At 44.7% G+C, this 20,228-nt stretch overlaps 1 protein-coding gene across 1 annotated transcript in view; it reads left to right on the forward strand.

Annotated features, from left to right (window-relative positions):
* The window catches only part of BMP7 (bone morphogenetic protein 7), an 84,800-nt gene extending 76,966 nt beyond the window's left edge, over window positions 1-7,834 (forward strand). Inside the window, exons 5-7 of the mRNA XM_044455779.1 lie at window positions 2,364-2,440; window positions 4,777-4,887; window positions 7,284-7,834. Of these exons, the coding sequence (XP_044311714.1) occupies window positions 2,364-2,440; window positions 4,777-4,887; window positions 7,284-7,433 (338 nt within the window). The 3' untranslated portion in view covers window positions 7,434-7,834. The remainder of the gene's footprint in view (window positions 1-2,363; window positions 2,441-4,776; window positions 4,888-7,283) is intronic.
* The last annotated feature ends 12,394 nt before the right edge of the window (window positions 7,835-20,228 follow it).

Here is a 20,228-nt window from a genome sequence, read left to right on the forward strand (position 1 = left end):
TCTTCCAGTTCCTGGGTATATAAGGGTGGAGCCAACCCAGTCCCTCAGGAGCCTTCCAGACTGCCATGAGTCCCTGGCAGCTGAAGGGTGGGAAGAAAGAGAGAGAGAGTAGTATTGACCCTGGCTGAGACCTGTGTCCCAGGGGGATGGAAGACATGGCTGGCTGATGACAGCCAGTGGGGGAGCGGGCAGGTTGAATGCACAGATGACCCCTCCAGGAATGATGGTTACACGTAAGCAACCTGCCTTTCTTCTTTGTGGTCTCTTTGTAATCATACATATGGGTGATTAACAAGCTTACCCGACATAGGACAGAGGAGGCTGTTGTCACTGGAGCCCTGAGGAGAGCGCCACCCTGCTGAAGGGGCCGTCCTGTCTTGCACAAATGTCCAGCTGGTAGTGGGTGGTCAAGAGGGTGGCCCGTGTGGCAGCTCTGCACTGGAGCAGGATACTGGCTAGGAGGGTGGTCAGTGTGGCCTGCACGTGTGTGGACTGTGCCCATGGACATGCAGAAAGTCTGAGGCCTGCCATCGCATATGCTAGGCAGATACCCATTTGGAGGGTTTCTGAGAGGAGATCAGTTGTCTCTGGCCCTCATAGTGTACAAAGAGGCGGTCAGAGCAGGAAACCCATGCAGTTCTCCTCTTGTAGAATGCAAGTGCCCTGTGGGCATCGGAGGAGGTGCATGTGGCTTTTATGGGTGTAGAGGGGTTGGAGAAGAAGGCTTGCAGGACTATGTCCTGGTTGACGTGGAATGCAGATGTAACCTCAGGTGTGAACTGAGGATTAGGGCAGAGCGCTGCTTTATCCCTGTAGAAAGCCAAGCAGGGTATGTCAGCTCGCAGAGCTGAGAGTTTGCCAACATGCTGGCAACAAGGAAGGCTGTCTTTCATGATAGGAGCCATAGGTCCGTAGTTGTCAGAGGCTTGAAAGACCTCTTGGTGATGGGCTGGAGGACCACTAACAGGCTCCACAATGGGGTGAAGGGGCAGGTGGGCAGGGCAATGTGCTGGATGCCCTGCAGGGACTTGTGTGTATGACGTCCAAAGACGACTCCCTAACTGGGGGGGTGGAAGTGTGAGATGGCCGCCAGGTGTCACCACAGTGACAATGGGGTGAGGTCTGCACTGAAGTGGGTCCGCAAATAGGTGAGAATGTGTTCTGTGGAGTTCTTGGAGGCATCAAGCCCTGCTGACCTGCTTTTCATTTGGGTAGGTAAAATTTGCAGGTGGAGGACCTAAGGGCCACTTCCAGTATGGTGGAGAAAGCAGGTGGGAGGGGTGCAGCGGTGTCGGCTATCTCTAGGTGGTCAGGTTCTGGTGGAGGACACAACCCTGGTCCTACAAGATCAGGTTGCAGTGTTGTGGCAGGTGGAAGATGTTCCTTCTGGAGAGGTGGAGGACAAGAAGCCATGTCTCAGCCACCAGCGGTGACAAGGACACAGTCCATTTTGTCCCTCTGGATTTTGGAGATCACCCTGGTGATCAGATGGAAGGTGGGGAAGTGTAGACTAGTGTGCCTTCCCATTTGGGGAGGAATGCATTCCCCAGGGAGCTAGTCCCCAGTCCTGCCCTGGAACAGAAGTGGTGGCACTTGGAATTCTGGAACGTGGTGAACAGGGCTACCTCAGGCATGCCCCGTGTGTCATGGAGGTCCCTGCTGAGCTCCCATTCATGTGGTGCTGAGGTGATGCAGCTGAGGGTGGTGGCCAGGGCGTTGAGCCTGCCCGCCACGTAGATGGCTGTGATGGTGATGTTCCAGGTTATGAACTGGTCCCAGATGCTGGATGGTTGGTGAGGTGGTGCGGACCATGTGCCGCCCTGCTTGCTTAGGCAGTACATGACAGTGGTGTTCGCCATTGCTATTTGAATGTGGCAGCCTCTGAGGGTGCTCGGGAAGATACCAGCGCCTTGTGCACATCCAGCATCTCCCGGGGGTGATGTGTAGAGATGCAGGCCCCACAGGCCTCGCCTGCGCATGTTGCTGCAGTGAGCACCCCAGCCTGTGTTGGAGGCACCTGTGGCAATTGTGGAGGAGAAAGCGAAGTTTTTCCCAATCTAGGCTTTGTGCAGGTGCAGAATGTGTGAATGCACAGATAGCCACTTGAACAAGGACAGTTACAGGTAAGCAACCTGCCTATTTTGCCAAAAAATGGCAGAATACAGATCACAGAGTCCCCATGATTTTGATACTTCCCTTCTCCCTGCCACAGTTAGAGGTCTGGGAGCATGTTGCTATAATGGCTGGGCTGTGTGTGGTGCATCGTATTACAGCATAGGGTGTTGTTGGAGACTTGAACTTACACGACAACTCCATGTTTCTCCCCGCTGCCCCCATTTCTACCCAAAACCCTCCAAACACAGAGAACAGCAGCAGCGACCAAAGGCAAGCTTGCAAGAAACATGAGCTCTATGTCAGTTTCAGAGATCTTGGCTGGCAGGTAATGTTCTTTCTGTCCTTGGAATCGGAGAACAGCAGAGCATTTTGTTTTGTTTTGTTTTTTGTCCTCTGTTATTGTGCTGGTAATGTGAATCCTGTGACCCAGTTTTCCAAGTCTGACCCAAGTTGCTATGTCTGCTTTCAGAAGTACAAAGGCTGCTTCCACTCTTGCATGCGGAAGCTTGCAAACCTCCATGAACTTGGCTGCCTCCATGTTTCATTTGCTGCATGTATAGGAAGCCTCTTTCATCCTAAGAGTCCAATTTAATTTTGGAGAAGCTCCTGGAGGCTAGCTTGTAGTGATGGGCAGGACGGAAGGCGGTGTGTGGGGGCAACAACAGCAAAATATCAGCATATTGTAGTTTTTGATGCTCTGTATTAGTAACTAAACCTTAGGAGAAGCATTTCAACCTGCACAAGAGACAGGAGACTTCCAAATCATCACTGTTGGTGAGCAAAGGACCAGGGCCAGCAGAAGAGTGCATAGCCTTCTAGTGAACCTCAGAGGGTTGGATTTGCCCCTTGGGCCTGAGGTTTGCCGCTCCTGACTCCTTCGGGGGAACAAATATCTTCCTCCCCTGCACCTTGCCAGGGACCCTTTTGCCTCAAGGGTCTTTGGTGAGTGTGGGGACATTCATTCTCCCATTCAAACCAGCAGGCAGACTCACTGCCAAGCCTATTTTATTTTATTATTTCATTTTTGGATTTATTGTCCACTAAATCAGCCGGAAGGCCCTCTAAGTAGATTACAGTGCAATTTTCCAATCCATACGTGTGCTTGCTCTTTCTAGTTCAGTGCATTGCAAGCTTGCTAGCCTTCTTTGCACTTTTTGTTTCTGGGATCATGACACTGCTGCTGGATCACAGATGCGTAGATGCTAATGCACTGAGTCATATTTTGGTTCTTCTGACTCTTTCAGCAACCACCCATGTATGGGGGTGATACATGGTCAGATGTACGGGGGGGATACATGGTCAGGCTGCTGCATGTGGAATCATCCGTAAATGTCTGAGCTAGGCTGGCCCAAGGCATTTTGATGCCTGAGGTAAAAAACCTAGTGCCACATCTAACCTTTCTGCCCCCTTCCCAGAGTTACCAGCAGACCACAGTTCATCTGGCCATTCTCCTACTGAAGTCTCAGTGAGATGATCAGATCAGGATGAATGCAGAGCCAGACTGTGCTCTTAGGCAACCCTCCTCATTCCAGTTAGCCTGAATATTGTATTGGGCTACCTTAGTGTCACCTTCCTTTCAGTCACCAGTTTTGGCACGCTAAATTTGCTTCCTGACATCTTAACACATTCCTTAAGCACGTGGCTTGCAGTTCTCACTCATTCTCAATTTTACTCTAGAGGAGGAGCAAGGGCCCTTCTCTGGGTCATAAAATTCTCTCTCCTCCCTGTTCCTAAACAGTGGTGGGGAGAGAACTGTGATGCTATCCACACACTTAAGTTAGCATCTATTTTGGCCCTAGAAAGGTGGTCATAAAAAGAGCTTTCCTGGGTAGGTCCCATGGTACGTCTAGTTACAGACCCTGTTTCTCACTGTGGCCAACTGGCTGCCTCCAGTGGAGGCCAGAAGCAGGAAATGCAGACAACCTTTCTCTCGCACTGTTGATCCCTGGCATGGGGTATTCAGCAGCACCCTGCCCCATATATGGAGGGCTCCATGGCCAGTGGTCCTGGCACACTCATTCTCCTTTTATGTGGCTATGTAGTGGCATCAACATGCACCCAAAGCCAGGTTCTTCATCTTGTGCTCCCAGCACTGTCCAGTAATGAAGAGGTAGAACTAGCTCCTGTTGTGCCCATGGGACACAGGAGTTTTGGGAGCAGCTACACACATCATGGGCTTTCATGTATTCAAAATGCTAGAAACTGGGGAAAATACTCATTTCTAGAATTCAACAGGTCAGCCAAGGATTATGTGTTAGAGCATGAAAGACCCATTCTTCAGACTTGGCATTTGGCTTCTGTCTCAAGTCCTCCTAATTACTCCTTTGGATGCGGCTTGTGTTTTTGTTCCTAACTGCTGGCTTTGTCCCATGGTTCCTGATTCAGACCCCCTCACTCACCACACCTGTGTACCCAAAAGCCAGGCTGGATCAGCTAAACCTGCTGCCGTGAGAATCCACCCTTTTGTGAATGTGCAGTATCAGCCTTGCCCACAGATGGGTTGTGCTACCGCTCTGAGCGTCCTCAGCCCATTGGCTGTCGGCCATGCATGTCTGAAGGGTACCAAGTAGATGGAGGCCCTAGATGTATCAAAGTATCCCAGAGTGAATAATTTCATGGTGTCTTTTATTAACTCCTCTCTCTTTGTCTGATCTAACCCAGGACTGGATCATTGCTCCAGAAGGTTATGCTGCATATTACTGTGAAGGTGAATGTGCCTTCCCATTAAACTCATATATGAATGCAACAAACCATGCTATTGTACAAACACTGGTAGGTTCATTTTAAAGTCCTTCCTGAGAATCTCATTGAATTGCATCACATTTTCCCATTTAAATGAATTGCAAGTGTTGTGGGGCGTTACTGATTTTAACAGGGTAAAGGAAAGGTATGTATTAGGCACGGTAGCATTATTAATTCCCATGTCAGTGTTGACTAGTTTGGGGTACCTGGCTTAAAATCTGTTCACAGTACTTTAGAGATGGATTTAGACATGCAATGGGCAGGGGGCCTTGCCTTCCTTTTGTTTTCTAGATGCTTCCCACTGCCAGTGCAGTAACCATGGCTCTGTCTCCTGAGTAGCTCTGGCAAAGAAGCTTGCCTGAGCTGGCAGTGTGTGCATGCATTTGTGTACACACAGACAGACATGCATATGCTTCTGTATATTTTTCATTTTAGTCAGCCTGAACATTGGGATCCATCACAAAGCCCACTCCTGTAGCTAACAAGGCTTGTCATATTGACTTGGTAGTTTGCAGGGGAAGGCAGTGTGGTGCCCCCCAGGTGTTCTGGACCAGGACTTCCAGAAGCCCCTGCCAGTCAAGGATTATTGGGATTATAGCTGAAGCAATCTGGAGGGCATCAGGCTGCCTACTGGTAAATATGCATGCATGGACCCCCCCCCCCCCCGGTTCTTGTGAGCATTTCTCAGGGCTTGCTGAAAGGGTGGCAAGGTTGATTTTAGCAGAGCTCTGGACATTTCCAGAAGAGGTGGCTGGGCTGGGTGTTGGCCAGGCCGGAACTGTATTTGCTTCCTGAGCAGTGTTTCTTGCAGTGTTCCATGTTGCAGCAACAAAGGCTGGCAGGAGCCGAAGCTCCGTACAGAGAAGAGGGAGCTGCTGTCGCCCCTCCCAGGTTACAGATGGGGGAGAGCTTCGAGGTGTGTGTGTGGCTCCAGGATGCTATAAACGCAGGAACTGCAGCTGGACTGGTTTTCACTCCATGCCAGTTGGGCCAGCTTGGTGGTGGTGTTAGCTGGTTGAGTCCAGGTTTCCATTGCATTAGCAAGTAGTACGGATGTTGTGCCAATCTTGGTTTCCACCAGTGTCAATCGCTCTAGTGGCCAGACACTGCTTTCCTTAATTTTCTATGAATTGCACCCCTCATGTGCACAGGTTGCTACCTAATCAGAGGAAATCTGTTTGTAATAAGAAGTGCCAAAACCAGTTTAGTAGCTGTTTGAAAGTACAGGAAGTACATAGACAATCACATAAAGCTCAGCCCTTGAGCTCATAAACTTGAATATATAAAATCTTCTCAAAAGATTAACCATTGAAAAGGATTGCAAAGAAGAACATTAAAGTGACACCAAGAACTTTAAATATTGCTCTAAAGTTACTGGTATCAAAAAGTAGAAGTACTTTTTACAGCTGCTTAAGCCAACCTAGAGAGGACCATTGTAAGAACCTAAGAAGAGCCGGTTCAGACCAAGTGTCCATCCATGTGTCGTGTTCACATAGCAGCCAACTAAGTACTCATGAGAAGCCCACATGCAGGACACTGGTATAACAGTACCCTCTCTCCCATGTTCCCCAGCAATGGATACACATAGGAATACTGTGTCTGATAGTGGAAGTAGGAAAAAGCCTGCAGGACTAGTACTCATTGCAAACCTTTTCCTCCATGAGTAAGTCCAATCCTCTTTTAAAGGACTGTTAGCATAGTATAACTATGTGCTGTGGAAGAAGAATATTCTTTTACCTGAATCTCCCATTGATCAGTTTCATGGGATGAGCTCTTTGGATTCTAGCAAATCCAAAGAGGGAGAAAAATGTCCTTTGTTAGCTAATGATGCTCTGCCACTTCCTGAACCTTTGTGTGGGGAACAGGTACAATAAATTCTCCAAAAAATAGGAACAGGAAAAAGGAAGCCTACAGAGCTAATGCTGTTGATGACAATCTACCAAGGAATGGGTCACAAAACCCATATTGCTCAGCTGCTAAAACACTCAATTCCCAAGAGTGTCTGTTAGGATAGAGCCAGAGTTTGATAGCAATCAGAGTAGTTTTGGATGCCTGCTGAGTAGTAAAGATTGCTCTAGAAAGGGACAGAGAAGCAGGCAGGCCAAGACCCCCACACTGCCTTCTTCACCTCGCCTGTCCCGTCCCACTACTTACGACTAACTGTTCTATGGGGGGATCTTAGGAGAGAGGCCACCTCAGGGTTCTTCACTTGTTCTTCCTTCCCTGACACAAACCATCAACTGCCCTGAGGAAGACACCCTGATGAGTTACTCTTAACATTGTTTGCAGTGTTTGTCATTAACCTGTTGTTGTCTTCCTTGTAAGCTACCATGGAAAGATGTTTATCCTGAAAGGCAGAATATAAATCACTGTAATACATAAAATGAATGGGAACATTCTAATGTGCTACCTAACTTGCTTCACAGGTTCACTTTATAAACCCAGAGACTGTGCCGAAGCCTTGCTGTGCCCCAACGCAGCTCAATGCCATTTCAGTGCTCTACTTCGATGACAGCTCCAACGTCATCCTGAAGAAATACCGAAACATGGTGGTGCGAGCCTGTGGCTGCCATTAAAACCTCCACTGCGAAAGCTATACATGGTTTGCAACATGCGCAGGTTGTGTCATTCTCTCTCTCTGTCTCTCTCTCTCTCTCTTTTTACATGGATCATTAAAGAAAAAAGAAAGGAAACCTTCTCCAAGAACATGCCAGCGTTCTAATGAATAACATTTCCAAATGGGCCAAAGAGTCAGAAAAGTATTCCAGATGCAAGTGGCATTTGGAGCTGAGTTTGGATTTAGCTTGCAAATTGAGCACTGTTCTGCAAACTGGTGCACAATGGAAATAAGGACTGAGGATCAGTTTTTTTTAAACAGGTCTATACTTCTGTAAGGCAAGCAAAACCTGAAAGTTTGAAACTGCTTTGTCAAGGGGAACTTTTAACAAAAAGCCATCTGTGGTGAGTAATCTGTGTGTGTGTGTGTGTGTGTGTGTGTGTGTGTGTGTGTGTGGGCATGTGTATGTGCACTCATGTACATTCACAAAGATTTATAGATGCTATAAGATTTTTAGAGACATGAATTGTTTGAATTAAAAGGAGTGAATGAGGTTGCCTGAATGGAACAGATTCTGTTTTAAGTGACTAGTGATATGTGAATTCTGATCTCTTGATTTCCATCTTCCCATGGTGGTACATGTTTGGAATGCTTCTCCATCAAAGTGGCTATGCAGATTTTGCAAAATGGAGCTCCGTTTTGTATGTATTATCTGCAGATCTGCACCATGTCCCCTGCAGAGAAGCACAGACAGCAGTACAAATCCAAGAATCATTGTGTGTAACATGCACCTTTGTCATAATTGTGCATAATGTTCCCATCTGGACACAAAAACAGCAACATAAGCTGTATGTGGATCTAACTCATGGTTGTGCATTCTAAGTGCAATTAACTTAATTGTGCATCAGCCTGCACAATTAAGCCTCCACTCTGTTTTGTTGGGTGTTAGGAATTTTTTACAATAAAATGTGCTGTAAATTGACAATACAATTTGCAAATCTGTTTCCTGGTCGCAACACTTAATCACAGAAGCAAACATGCAGTTTTCACTCAGGAAACAGAAAATTGCTGTTATCCTCACCATTCCTAAACTTTCATTTGGTTTACTTCAGCTTTATAGGTCTAGAAAAGAGTCCTAGTCTCCAAAATAGTGAATCTCTGTATGTGTTTGCTAGAGGAATGTTGCCTTTTTGAAGAGCGCCCTATCCATACCCATTCTGATTCCAAAATGCTGGGTCAAATTCTCTTTAAGTCAAGGATGGGGGAACTGCCATAGAGTTGTATGTGAGAAGCTAACAAAGTAATGCAACTCTTCACTGATTGGGTTTACATGATAAGCCATCAAGGATAGGTAGTCATGGTGGTTTGCCATGTCATCCAAAGTCAGATGTGAAATTTGTCAAAACATCCCTTTATTACCCTGTCAAAAATCCTGCTGAAACAAAAAATGTGATTTTTGACAGAGTAGATGCTTGCAAAGAGGACCTTTCTGGAGTACCTAAAGGAAAAACTGAAAGGCACTGGGAATTGTCAGGGTATTACTGAAAAACTAGCGGATCCCCCTGCCAAGGGGGAGATCTATTCACCACCCCCTATTGTGAATGAAGATCCCCTTGCGACTTAGCTTTACTGTTGGCAGCTGGAAAGTGAAAAGCAAAATAATAAATTGCCCTGTTGCAGCACTAGTCGTGGATGTTACTTCCTGCACTTTGGCAGAAGACAGTTACATGAATCAGGCAAGTTTTCATAGGTTGGCTAGCAGAAGTCTGACTCCAAACAACAAAAGAAAACAAAGACAAAACAAAAGCTTTAAAAGAGTTTTTAAGGGTGGCACATCAGGGATGGCTGCTCGAATGTGTTGCTTGGAATGTGTTGCTGGAAGATCTCACAAAAACTCTGCAAAGGAATGGAAAGAAGGGGAGAGTGGCAGTGGCAACTGAAAAGTAGTCGCAGTTGGAGTGAAGGGAGAAGACCAGCCAGGTTCAGCCACCAAGTGCCCTGGGATACTGGTGGAAAGGCCAAGGGAGAAGGAGGGTGGGCACGCTGTGATGAGCCTGATTGTCAGGCACACTGTGGGTTGTTCCACAAAGAACCCACACTGTGTAGCTTATTCACAATGAACTGTTCTGCAAACTCTCACTCTATCTAATTAGAAAGAGGTGTCCTATAGTTTTCCACCACAGTCGGTCTCTGAACGTATAAGGATGTTGACATGGGCACTATGCTCATCAAATAACCAATTGGGAAAAATTGCAACGTGGTGTAGAGCAGCTTTCCCCAGCTTGGCGCCCTCCAGATGTGCTGGCCTGCAACTTCCAGTTCTCTGTTGAGCACTCTAATCCAGTACATTTAAAGGGCACCAGGTGGGGAAAGGCTGCTGTAGAGGACAGACCACACGTTCAGAAGTATGAGCTGGGAAGGTAATGAGAAATGAAATGCCCTGATGGTGACAAATTAGGCAGGCACTGACAATCCTAAGGAAGATTCAGGTACAGCAGCAGTGAATGGGTGCCATTTCAGCTTGCATTAACAAGGAGAATTGTTTCCAAAACCCGCAATATGTTAGTGTTCCTGTGCTAGTAACGGTATGTTTGTCCTTTTTATTTCTTGGTACCAGTGGTCAAAAAGTGTTCTTGTGGACATAATTGAAAAGTTTAAAGTAGCATGCAACAAAGAAATAATTTAAAAGAAAGCAAAAGGATCTGGGTTTGTGACCTCCTTAGGGACGATTCGGGCAGGGATCGAACCCAATGCATTATGTATTATGTATGTATTATGCCATTATATAAACCTTTGGTTCTTCACCTCTGTAACACTACATACAGTTCTGGCTGCCTCACCTCAAAAAGGGTGCTGTAGAGTTAGCAAAAGTGTAGGAAAGGGCGACCAAATGGATGAACAGAGTAGAGCACATTTCATACGAGGGAAGGTCAGATCAGCCTTTTCCAACCTGGTGCCCTGCAAGATCTGTTGGACACCAGCTGCTATATGGACATATACAGATGATAGGATTGTAGCCCAACACACTTGGAGGGCTTTAGGGTGGAAAATCTGGATTCATGCCTTGGAGGCATTTTTCCCTAGGGTGGAAATGATAAATAGAAAAAGGAACATCATGATTTTGTCATTCTCTGTGAATGCTGGGGAGTGTCTTTCCCTCATAGTCCCGATGAGGTCACCAAGGAAGCTGGATTTGTAGCAGATCTGCAGAGAACACAGAAAGTACAGCTTTGTACGATGCATCATTAATATGTGGGATTTGTTGCCACGAGATGTCATGATGATCATTGCAAGGCTTTTTAAAAGGATTAAACTTATGGGTGATAGGTCAATAAAGGGCTGCTAGCCATTAGAACTAACTCTTAAATTTTCACACACTGATTTAGTTGAGAGATCCCTTTTTAAAAGAATGAATGAAGAATGAGATCAGAGGGGTATTTCACATTAGTTAGGGTTATGGGGAAGAGGTGAGCCTTTTAATCTTGATTAGCTGAAAGTCTTTACATCTGAGCAGTCATGCATGGAAATACTTGGGATTGAGCAATGTATATTCAAATCCCAGATGTCAAAGATGTGGCTGAATAGCATTATCAGTGGTTACGGACAGAGCTTGTGATGCTTTGCTTAGCTCCTTGCCCTTTCCCATGACTAGGAGATATAGAATGGATGATATAGAGCTGTTAAGAATAGGATTCTTCAGATTCCCGGATTGGAGCTCAGAAACACAGTTCCAACTTCGGAGCTGGGGATCGATGTGCTAATCCCCCGCCCTACTTTGGACACCATTGAAAAAGCACATTAGCTGGCACTCCACTGTCAGAGTATTGACCTTGGAGGATGGGTAAAGGGGGTGTTCAAGGCAGCAGAGAGGAGAGAATGACTGGGAGCGTCAGGTCACAGTTTATCCTGGTGCTGGTCCCTTCTCCCTTTCTGAAGTGCCTCTGTTAGACAGCTGAAATTGGCCATGTAGCTGAAATGAAGAGCAGGAGGTGTGTGGAAGCTAAGATCACCTCCACTGCACCTCCCATTCTAGAATGGATACTCATAAATGCCCCAAGTTTGGAGGCTTATGAATGTTGAGGGTACAATCAATAGGGCTGCACCTTAAAAGTTGCTAAATACGGTCAATAATGTGCTTATTCCGTTAGTAGGACAGAAAAGCAAGTAATACAAATAAGAAAAGCAAATAATGACTTACCCCAAAATACTCAGATGGATTCATTACCAAGCAATAATTTGAACCTTGCTTTTCCAGACCACTGCATCCACTGCTCTTCATAAGTTGCTCTATTCTGCAACCAGAAATAGCAGTAGTAACTTTTCTAAGGAAATACAAGAGATGCACCAGTCATGTTCTCAAATTCAAACCTTGTGCAACTTGTATTGGCCATATAAACATTTTCTGCAGTCATATGGATGTTGTATATCATAGCAGAATCAGAGAACACAAGTAGAGAGAAATGTTTGTGTCACATACCAGTACCAGAAGGTCATTCTTTTGGGATAGAAAATTGCTTAAAATGCTCCAGGATCTAGATTGATGCTGAATCAGCTGTGCTGGTGGAACTGAACTTCCCAGGCACTTTCTCCAGTGACCTGAGCATGTACAGAGCTGTAGGAGACTGTGCAGAATGGAGTAAGCCACGGTATAGTTAGGACAAAGGGGTAGAGGAACCTTCTGTGATCAGAACCCATTTCTCACAGAAAGCAAGTCCTGGATCTGTCAAATTCTTCCTTTAGTGAGAGAATCGCTGAAATAGAGGAAAGTTTTACGATCTGCACCATCCTTTTATTTGCCAGTTAGAAGCTCGGAGTTGTAAGCATGCAAATAAAGCAGCAGGTAGAAGGAGTGGGTTGCCTTATGGGCAGCTGCCACACCAATTCTTCCAAGAGCTTTTCTTTCATGCTCTTCCAAGCGGACAGGCAAATCCAGCGGCCAGGTGGAAATTCACATGTTCTCCAAGTGCAGTCTTGTCACCAGACCGGGCATTTGGGTGACCCCTTGAGGCAGCTGTTGGAAGCCCCCACTATCCCTGGTTGTCAACCACTGAGGGGTGTCTAGGTTGCAGCGTTGCCCCCCTTTTCTGTGCTAGAAGGGAGCAGGGTCTCCTCTTCCCATCCAGACCCCGAGGGTAGGCAGAGCAGGCCTTTTGTGTGCCGCCCAAGAGAATGGCAGGTACATGGAAACACTGGTGCTGACTCTTCCACCCACTTGCCTGCCTTCCCCTTCTGGGCCTGATGGGTAGGTGAGAATGGAGAGAGGTTCAGGGGCTCAGGACCATGTTACCAAGGGCTCTTCCCAGAGGTGGAGCTTGTCCTGTCTGTTACCAGCCTTCCCAATCAGCTTTGCAGTGGTGTCTCCCCTCCCCTCGCCAGGGAAGCCGGGGTGAGGCTGACATCTGGTACATTATGCCTGAAACATTCACCTGCTTATTATATACTTCTAGGGGTTTAATGAAACTTGTTCAGGGAACTCGAATGCTTCTTTTAATGCTAACCTGAGATGTAAAAGACAGCTTCTGAGTGTGTATGTATATAATATATAGGTGAGCTATAGTGCCTTGTGTTCCAGGCCATGTTGGTGGCTGTTCTGTATATAGCAGGGCACCCCGCAGAAACTCTTCCACTGTATTCAGTCCAGTCTTTTGATATGTTTTATGGGGAAATTGTTTCCTAAGGCAATATCTGCTCTTCTCCCCACCCTGCCCCACCCCTGTTGCCCCTCAAAAATAAATGGCAGAGTTTCTGACAATCTCTGTGTAAGCTCCACTGTTTGTACATGTATGTGTAAATAGTTTTCACAAAAGCAGAACAAAATTATTTATTTCAGCTTCTGTATTTCCTCTTTTCTCAAATCACATTCAGGAAGAAAGATCAACTCTTGTTTGAACACGTTGTTTCCTTATTTAATAAAATATTTATTAACAACTGTTTTAAATAAATGAACAAACTTTGGGGGTCTTTTTCCCTTAGAGCAGTTGTTTTTAGATGGTTGTTTGTACAAATTAATCAAATAAATCGTTGCAGTTTTACATGGTTTAAAACATCAATTTGTTTTGTGTCTTAATATGGTTATTATCTTTCTTTCTTGCAGCCCTTCTTTCTAATTTGTTGTAACCAACCCTGTGCATATTCACGCCAAAGCAAATCCCTTGGTTCTAAACCCGCATGCACCTTTCCATTTATAACTCAACTTCTTAACTTAATTTCTGAACTGAAATGGGTTTAAAGCATTTACATAAATTTGAATATATCATTTTCAATGTATGCATTTGCATTGTGTATATGAAAATATAGCTTTCTAAGAATTATTCAGCAATACACCAAATATCCAAATGAGTATCCGTTTGCAGGTGGCATCTATATACCAGCCATGCATATGTCGAAACTGTTACAAGTCTACAATCTATTGCATTATAGGAGGTAAGCATTTATCCCTCCGTGTTGTAAGAGGGTTTTTTTAGCTGTCAGAAGGCTGTGGTGAATCTATTTGTGCATTAACTTCTAGTATATTAAAGAGGGTTGTAACACAAAGATCTGTATAATAAACCTCCTCCACTACAAAAAAGGCAACTTCTATGCACAGCCGGGGCATATGGTTAAAAGAAGCATCTGTGGTGTTACACCTCCAGCAATTAGCTGCTTTAAATAAACCCCTATTAAACAGATGTTGTGGTCCAGTAGACACAGTACAACAGTTTTTGCTGAATAAAGCATAACCTGAGATCCACAGATACTTCAGTTACATGAAGTAATGGTTCATTGATTAGGGAAATTGGGACAATCCAGTTCCTTTTTCCAGTCTTGTTTTAGACACTATATAATATATATTCAGCAATAATAAGCATTTGTAAACACAGGTTGTGGGTCAGTGTAACTAATTTGCCTCAATAAGTGTTTCCAGTAATGAAGGAGACAGAAGGACCACCTAGATTCTAACAACTGTTGTTAATTGCACATATTTATTTTCAGCCGTAGCAGGCAAAACATAGCAGAATGAGAACTGATGATCCATGCTGATCCAGTGTAAAAATAAACTTATCCATCCAGGTTATCCATCCACAAAAGCATTTTCTTGCCATTTTTTTAAAAATTGTGGGGATGCCTTCCTCCCAGATTCATGTCAGCCAAGACAATGGACTGAAGTGTTGTTATGCACCACTCATCTCTCACAGCTGTGACTGGGGAAGATGAACCCTCCGGAACCCTAACCCTGTCCATTCAGCGTGCCAAGATCCTAATGCTATCTGTTGAGAGAGTGGATCCAGACAAGAATATTTCCAAACTGATTCAGTGGAGAATGGAAATATGCAAAAAGGTCTGGCAAGGGAGGCATTTTCCTTCTGCAGCCATGACCTGCGAATACAAGTACAAATCTGTATATGGGTTAATATATATCAGTGCTTCTAACATTATTTTTGGCCTGTGTGTGTTGGGAGCTTTCCACTGCTGCTGGATTGTTTCTTGTACTTGTCTGTTACCTAAAAACCAAAGTACTTTGGATAGTGTATAAGTAAATTGAAAAGATAAAATGTAGAACAAACCATTAGATCAACACACACTGTCCATTTGGTTGGGTTTTTTTTTTCAGTTTCTTTTTTTTCCATCTTAAGTTTGATTCATTCCAAACTTGGAGATTAAAAAAAAAGTATGACAATTTGTCTCCATGTTTTTCCTAACATATACATGTTTGTGCAATTTTGCCTAATATGCACATGTTAAAGCAATTTTACTATTATAATTGTAAAATATTGTCTCTCATACTTTTGCATGGAGTTTCCTGTAACAGATGTTTAAAAAAATAGTGAACACTACAAAATTCAGAGAGGTACCAATTTAGAAGGATAACTTGAGTTTATGTTTGACTGTAGAAAAATTAGGTCTGAGAGTGGCAGTAACTTGGACTAATCAGATGCTGCCTTTGGAGGCATGCAACCAGTGACAGCATAGGGCCAAGTAACAGGGAAATCTTCTCCCTTAGACAGCAAATTCTTAGACTTCTAAGAATTTGCTGTATGTCACATGCAATCATGGCTCTTTCATACCATCTTGCAATCTCTGAAGAGCTATTGCCTGGGTTCCAACAACAGGCTGAAGAGTTGAGGATGGGATGAGTGAGTTGCTGTTGAACTGAGGATTTTTGCTGAAACCTGGGCTATTGTGTTGTCTGAACCCAGCCAAGATAATACATTGTGAACAACCCACAGTTTGCAATTCAACCACAAACCATGGGTTTTGTCATGTTGTCATTGTCTCCATCAATTGCACAACGATAGTCATTGTCTCCATCAATAGGAAGTGTAGTCATAAAGTATGTGCACGTTCTTCCTTGTACTTACCAACAATGACAGATTGTAAATAATGAATGTTGCACTATTTGGGGTCAGGGAGCCATAGGGAAGCATGTGAATTCATTGCAGGCCGCCCTGCAAAGATGCCCAGTAGATTCTAGCACAGCTGTCAGCAGCTGTTTCAAAGAAGTAGGAGGTAAATTAATTCTGTTTACTGCTGGCATAGCTCAGAGATTTAGTCATTCCAGTAAAATGACTAAAGGGGAGGCACAAGAAAGCAGAGGGGAGGAAAAGAAACACTAAAGAAACATCAGCTAATAAACTGGTAGCTTTTTTTCCAGATTAAGTGGACATGAGATATTTTGGGAGATGCTGCCAGCCTGCACTATTTTTATTTCTTATATTTATTACTGCACATGGAGCACAGCATTGCCATAGGGGCAAAAGAACAACCATGCAGGATTATACTGACAAGCACATACTTTCATGGCATATCTCAGCACTCCCTGACTGCTTGCTTTTTTAAATCAGAAGTGGCATGGAAAGCTTGCACAACATGTGCTGAGCTAACTCCTTCTCAATTTTCATATGTGCAAGTAAAGCAGGGGTCCCCACTAGAAGACCCTAATGTGGTCCTTTAATGGTGCCCATGTTTATTTTTTAACAAAAGCCTTGGCAATGTTAGGGTGATCGTCTTTGCTTTTTCTTACCTTTTTTCCCCTTTGGCTTGTTATTTCCCCTTTCCTTCCACCCACCCTCTGATCTCACTATTTCTCGTTCTGGCCATTCTTCAGCTCACTTTGGCTATCCAGTTCCCCGCAGCAGCCATAGTGTGAGTTGCCACATCCACCTTGAGGGCTGTTTTGTGGCAGTGCTCCCAATCGTTTCTCAAATTCTCAAATATGCCCATGGGTCCAAAAGGCCTTGGAACCCTTGCATTGTGACAACAGATGTTTGTCCATTGTGCTGCCATGCTCGCCAGAGCATGCGTCATGATAGGGCACCCTCTGGCATGTGTGGGAACCCATTCTGGTCTTTAGAGGCTCAGGCTCTATCCATGGGGCCCTGCTCATTCTCCTCCATTGCTGGAGAGCTTGGCAGGAGGGCGCTGTTACGCTCATGCCCTGCTTGTGGGCTTCCATGAGCATCTGGCTGGCCATTGTATGAAGCAGGTGGACTAGATGGATGCTTGGTTTGATTCAGCACAGCTCTTATGTTCTCCATGATCTACAGGCCTCCAGAACCACTGGAGAAGACAAAGAGTCATCTCCGATCACATGTTGGAATTTCCTGGGAGGGTGGCAACTGCACACTTGCTTGGTTTCTGCAGGAACTCCTTAGCCTTCTCCGCAAGCAGTTTTGTGTGGCATCAGTCACTTCAGAATAGGTGTGTGACAACACCAGAAATTCAGTGGGCTCAGCTTCCCATCTAGAATGGATTTGTAGTGATAGGGAAAGCTGTTCCTCTTGATTTTGCTATAAAGGTGATGCTGACAGCAAAGTAGGGCTGGCAAGCTCTACCAAGATGGAAAAAAGGGAACTTTAGTTGTGTGACGAGACATGAAGTACCAAGTTTGGAGCTGCAAAGGCAGTTCAAGGAGTCCAGTGCCGGGAAAAATTTCCCCTCACAGTGTTGGTGGAAGAATATTTTGGTTGGATTTCTCCGCTGCAGCATCCTTATCCCAAAAGCTAATCTATCTGGCTCTGATATGAACTTTGGCCTGGCTAATGGAGGGAAATGATTCAATGTTGGTGGATTTATCCCTATGTAATGTGCTACTGATGTGTCAAGTTCCTTGGATGACTTCACATAAACTATGTGAAAGTGGAAAGATGCCGAGTCTGGAATGAGTTACGAAGGGTCAAAGCTCAGCTCAGTTGTCTCCCTGTCCTCTTGCAACTGAAACCAGTTCCACCCCTCTAGTATCTGGGTGTCTTATTTAACAGTTAGCTCTCAATCCTAACCACATTTTGCTTGGGAAATAAATTCCATTGAGATAAATAGTATTTATTTGCTTAAATCAAAATAAAATTTAAAATGTTTCATAGTCATACATCTTCACTGGTAAATGTATTAAAATTACTTAATTAAATTCACAATGTGGTGCTGGAGGATAGCTTTGCAAATAGCCAGGACTGACAGAAAGACAAGTGGGTCCTAGTCATATCCCATCAGAACTTTCCCCAGAAGCAAAAATGACAAAACTGAAGCTGTTGTACATTGGGCACATCATGAAACATCAAGACTCACTGGAGAAGACGATCATGCTAGACAAAGTTAAAGGCAAAAGAAGAGGAAGACCAAATGTAAGATGGATTGACTCCATGAAAGAAGCCAAAAGCTTGAGTTTATGACAGCCAAGAAGGACTATAAAAGCCAAGACATTTTGGATGACACTCATTCATAGAGGCGCCATAAGTCAAATACAACTCAACAGCAGATAGCAACAACAAATGATCTTTCCACCTTACAAGTTGGAGTGAATGACTGTTGAAGAATAGGCGGAATTGCTCCTCACCAAGCCCACCATGGGGCAGATAGCATCAGGGTGTGTGGTCCCACCTCTGACAGACCCATTTTGTTTCATGCTGGAAGAAAGCACACAAGTATGTCTCCCTGCAGCATGGTGGAAGGGCCCCATGGAAATCGCAGGGGCAGTGATGGCTGGCAGGTCTCACCCTTTCAGGGAAAACAGGATGCCCCCTTGGCACAGGTGAGTCCCATTGCTTGAATCCAATACGCCCCTCTGTTATTTCCTGAGACTGAAGATAACAGTGAAGGTTACCTTGGTGTTCTCTCCAATTTCAGAGCAGAGATAACTGTGGGGAGGTACCCTCTGAGGGGGATTCCTGTAGAGGGCTCTGCTTGGGGCCTAATCCCCAGCCACCTGGAGAATTTCCAAGCGGCTGCTTGAGCTGCATTGGCTTGCAGCCCGTAGGCCAGATGAGGCCCACAGGCTGAAGATTCTGTAGCTCTGCTACAAGGGTTCTCAAGGAAATCCTCAACGGTACAAGCTAAACATGGCTGCTCCTGGTGTCTCCAAATTAAATATGTATTCTTAATTTTTTTGTTTTTACAAAAGCACCTGGAGTCCGCTCCAAGGATCATTCTTATTGTGTGCTTTATTGGAGTTCAGACCTCCATCTTTTATTTGGGTTCTTGAACAGGTTATTTTCTTTTGTTCTCACCAGTTTGTCCTCTGGTAAATGTGTGATCTGTGATTTGCTATTCCCAACATGGCCGCCATTTTTTGAATGGGCAAGCCCTTCCTCAACAGCAGCCATTTTGTGTGTGTACCCAAAACACTCTCAACATTCCAAATGTGCCTACTGACCCAAAAAGTTGGGATCCCTAAGTATAACTAAGTCTGTATTCAGCCAACTATGGCTTATTTTGATATAAATAAGAATACTTAATACAAGGGTGAATGTTTTAGTATAAAGCATGTGAGGGGTGGAAAAGTGAGAAATGAGATGCAGGCAAGAACTAGGGGAACAGCTGCAACAAGTGGGAGACATGATAGCTAGAGTTCCATAAAGACATCAAAAAGATATTATCCAATAACTGATGCAGAATTTCATGTGTAAGTATTACTTATGAAGGCTCTCAGAACTACTTGATCCTTTGCATGTCTGCTCAGAAGTAAATTCTGCTCAGTGAAGATTTCTCACAGGTAAGTGTGCGTGCAACTGCAGCCCAATGTGTGTGTGTATGAAGCCACTTGACTAAAGAATCTTAATTAATTGTATGAGTTTTACCCAATTAATCAACTAAACATTACCATTTCTTTCACTCATGCAAATTTATGAGAGTCCCAGGCATAAAGGCATTCTTTGGTTGTACGTGATACACACATGCACATGTCAGAGTTGGCGGCATCTTAGAATGTCTGTCCTATGTGAGAGAAATGCAGATACGCGACTTTTAAGATGGTGTTTGACACCCTCAGGTTTTTTAAGGACTTGCACCATTCCATCTGCTCAGATGCTGTGAGAGAGATCTGGGCACCTATTAAGTCAATTGAACTGTTTTAGACTGCCATCTTCTCCACACCCACTGGCATGGCACCTGCTCTTCAGCTCCTCTTTCGGCTGAATTCGGATTACACTCTAACATGTTGATCTGATTTAACATGGTGTGTTTGTAAAAGAAATGCAAAGAAGAGCCCATTGAAATTGCAGTACTAAATGCAGTTCTCTTCTACTCCCCACCCCTTTATTTATTTATTTATTTATTTTTCAATTTATATCCTGCCTTTTTCCTACAAAGGGCTCAAGGCAGCTTACATCTCCTCCTCCATCTTATCCCCACAACAACCCTGTGAGGTAGGTTGGGCTGAGAGTCTGTGACTGGCCCAAAGTCACCCAGGTGGCTCCATGGCTGAGCGGGGACTCGAACCCACATCATCTGAGTCCCAGTCCCATGCTCTTAACCACTACACCACACTGGCCCTTCTGCAAGTTACATGTAAAAGTTCATTTTCCCCCCTCTTAAGTTTTTGTGCATTCAGCTTTTATGAAAA

This window comes from Varanus komodoensis, unplaced genomic scaffold (assembly GCF_004798865.1).
Source record: "Varanus komodoensis strain SLA01 unplaced genomic scaffold, ASM479886v1 scaffold8, whole genome shotgun sequence".
Taxonomy (NCBI): domain Eukaryota; kingdom Metazoa; phylum Chordata; class Lepidosauria; order Squamata; family Varanidae; genus Varanus; species Varanus komodoensis.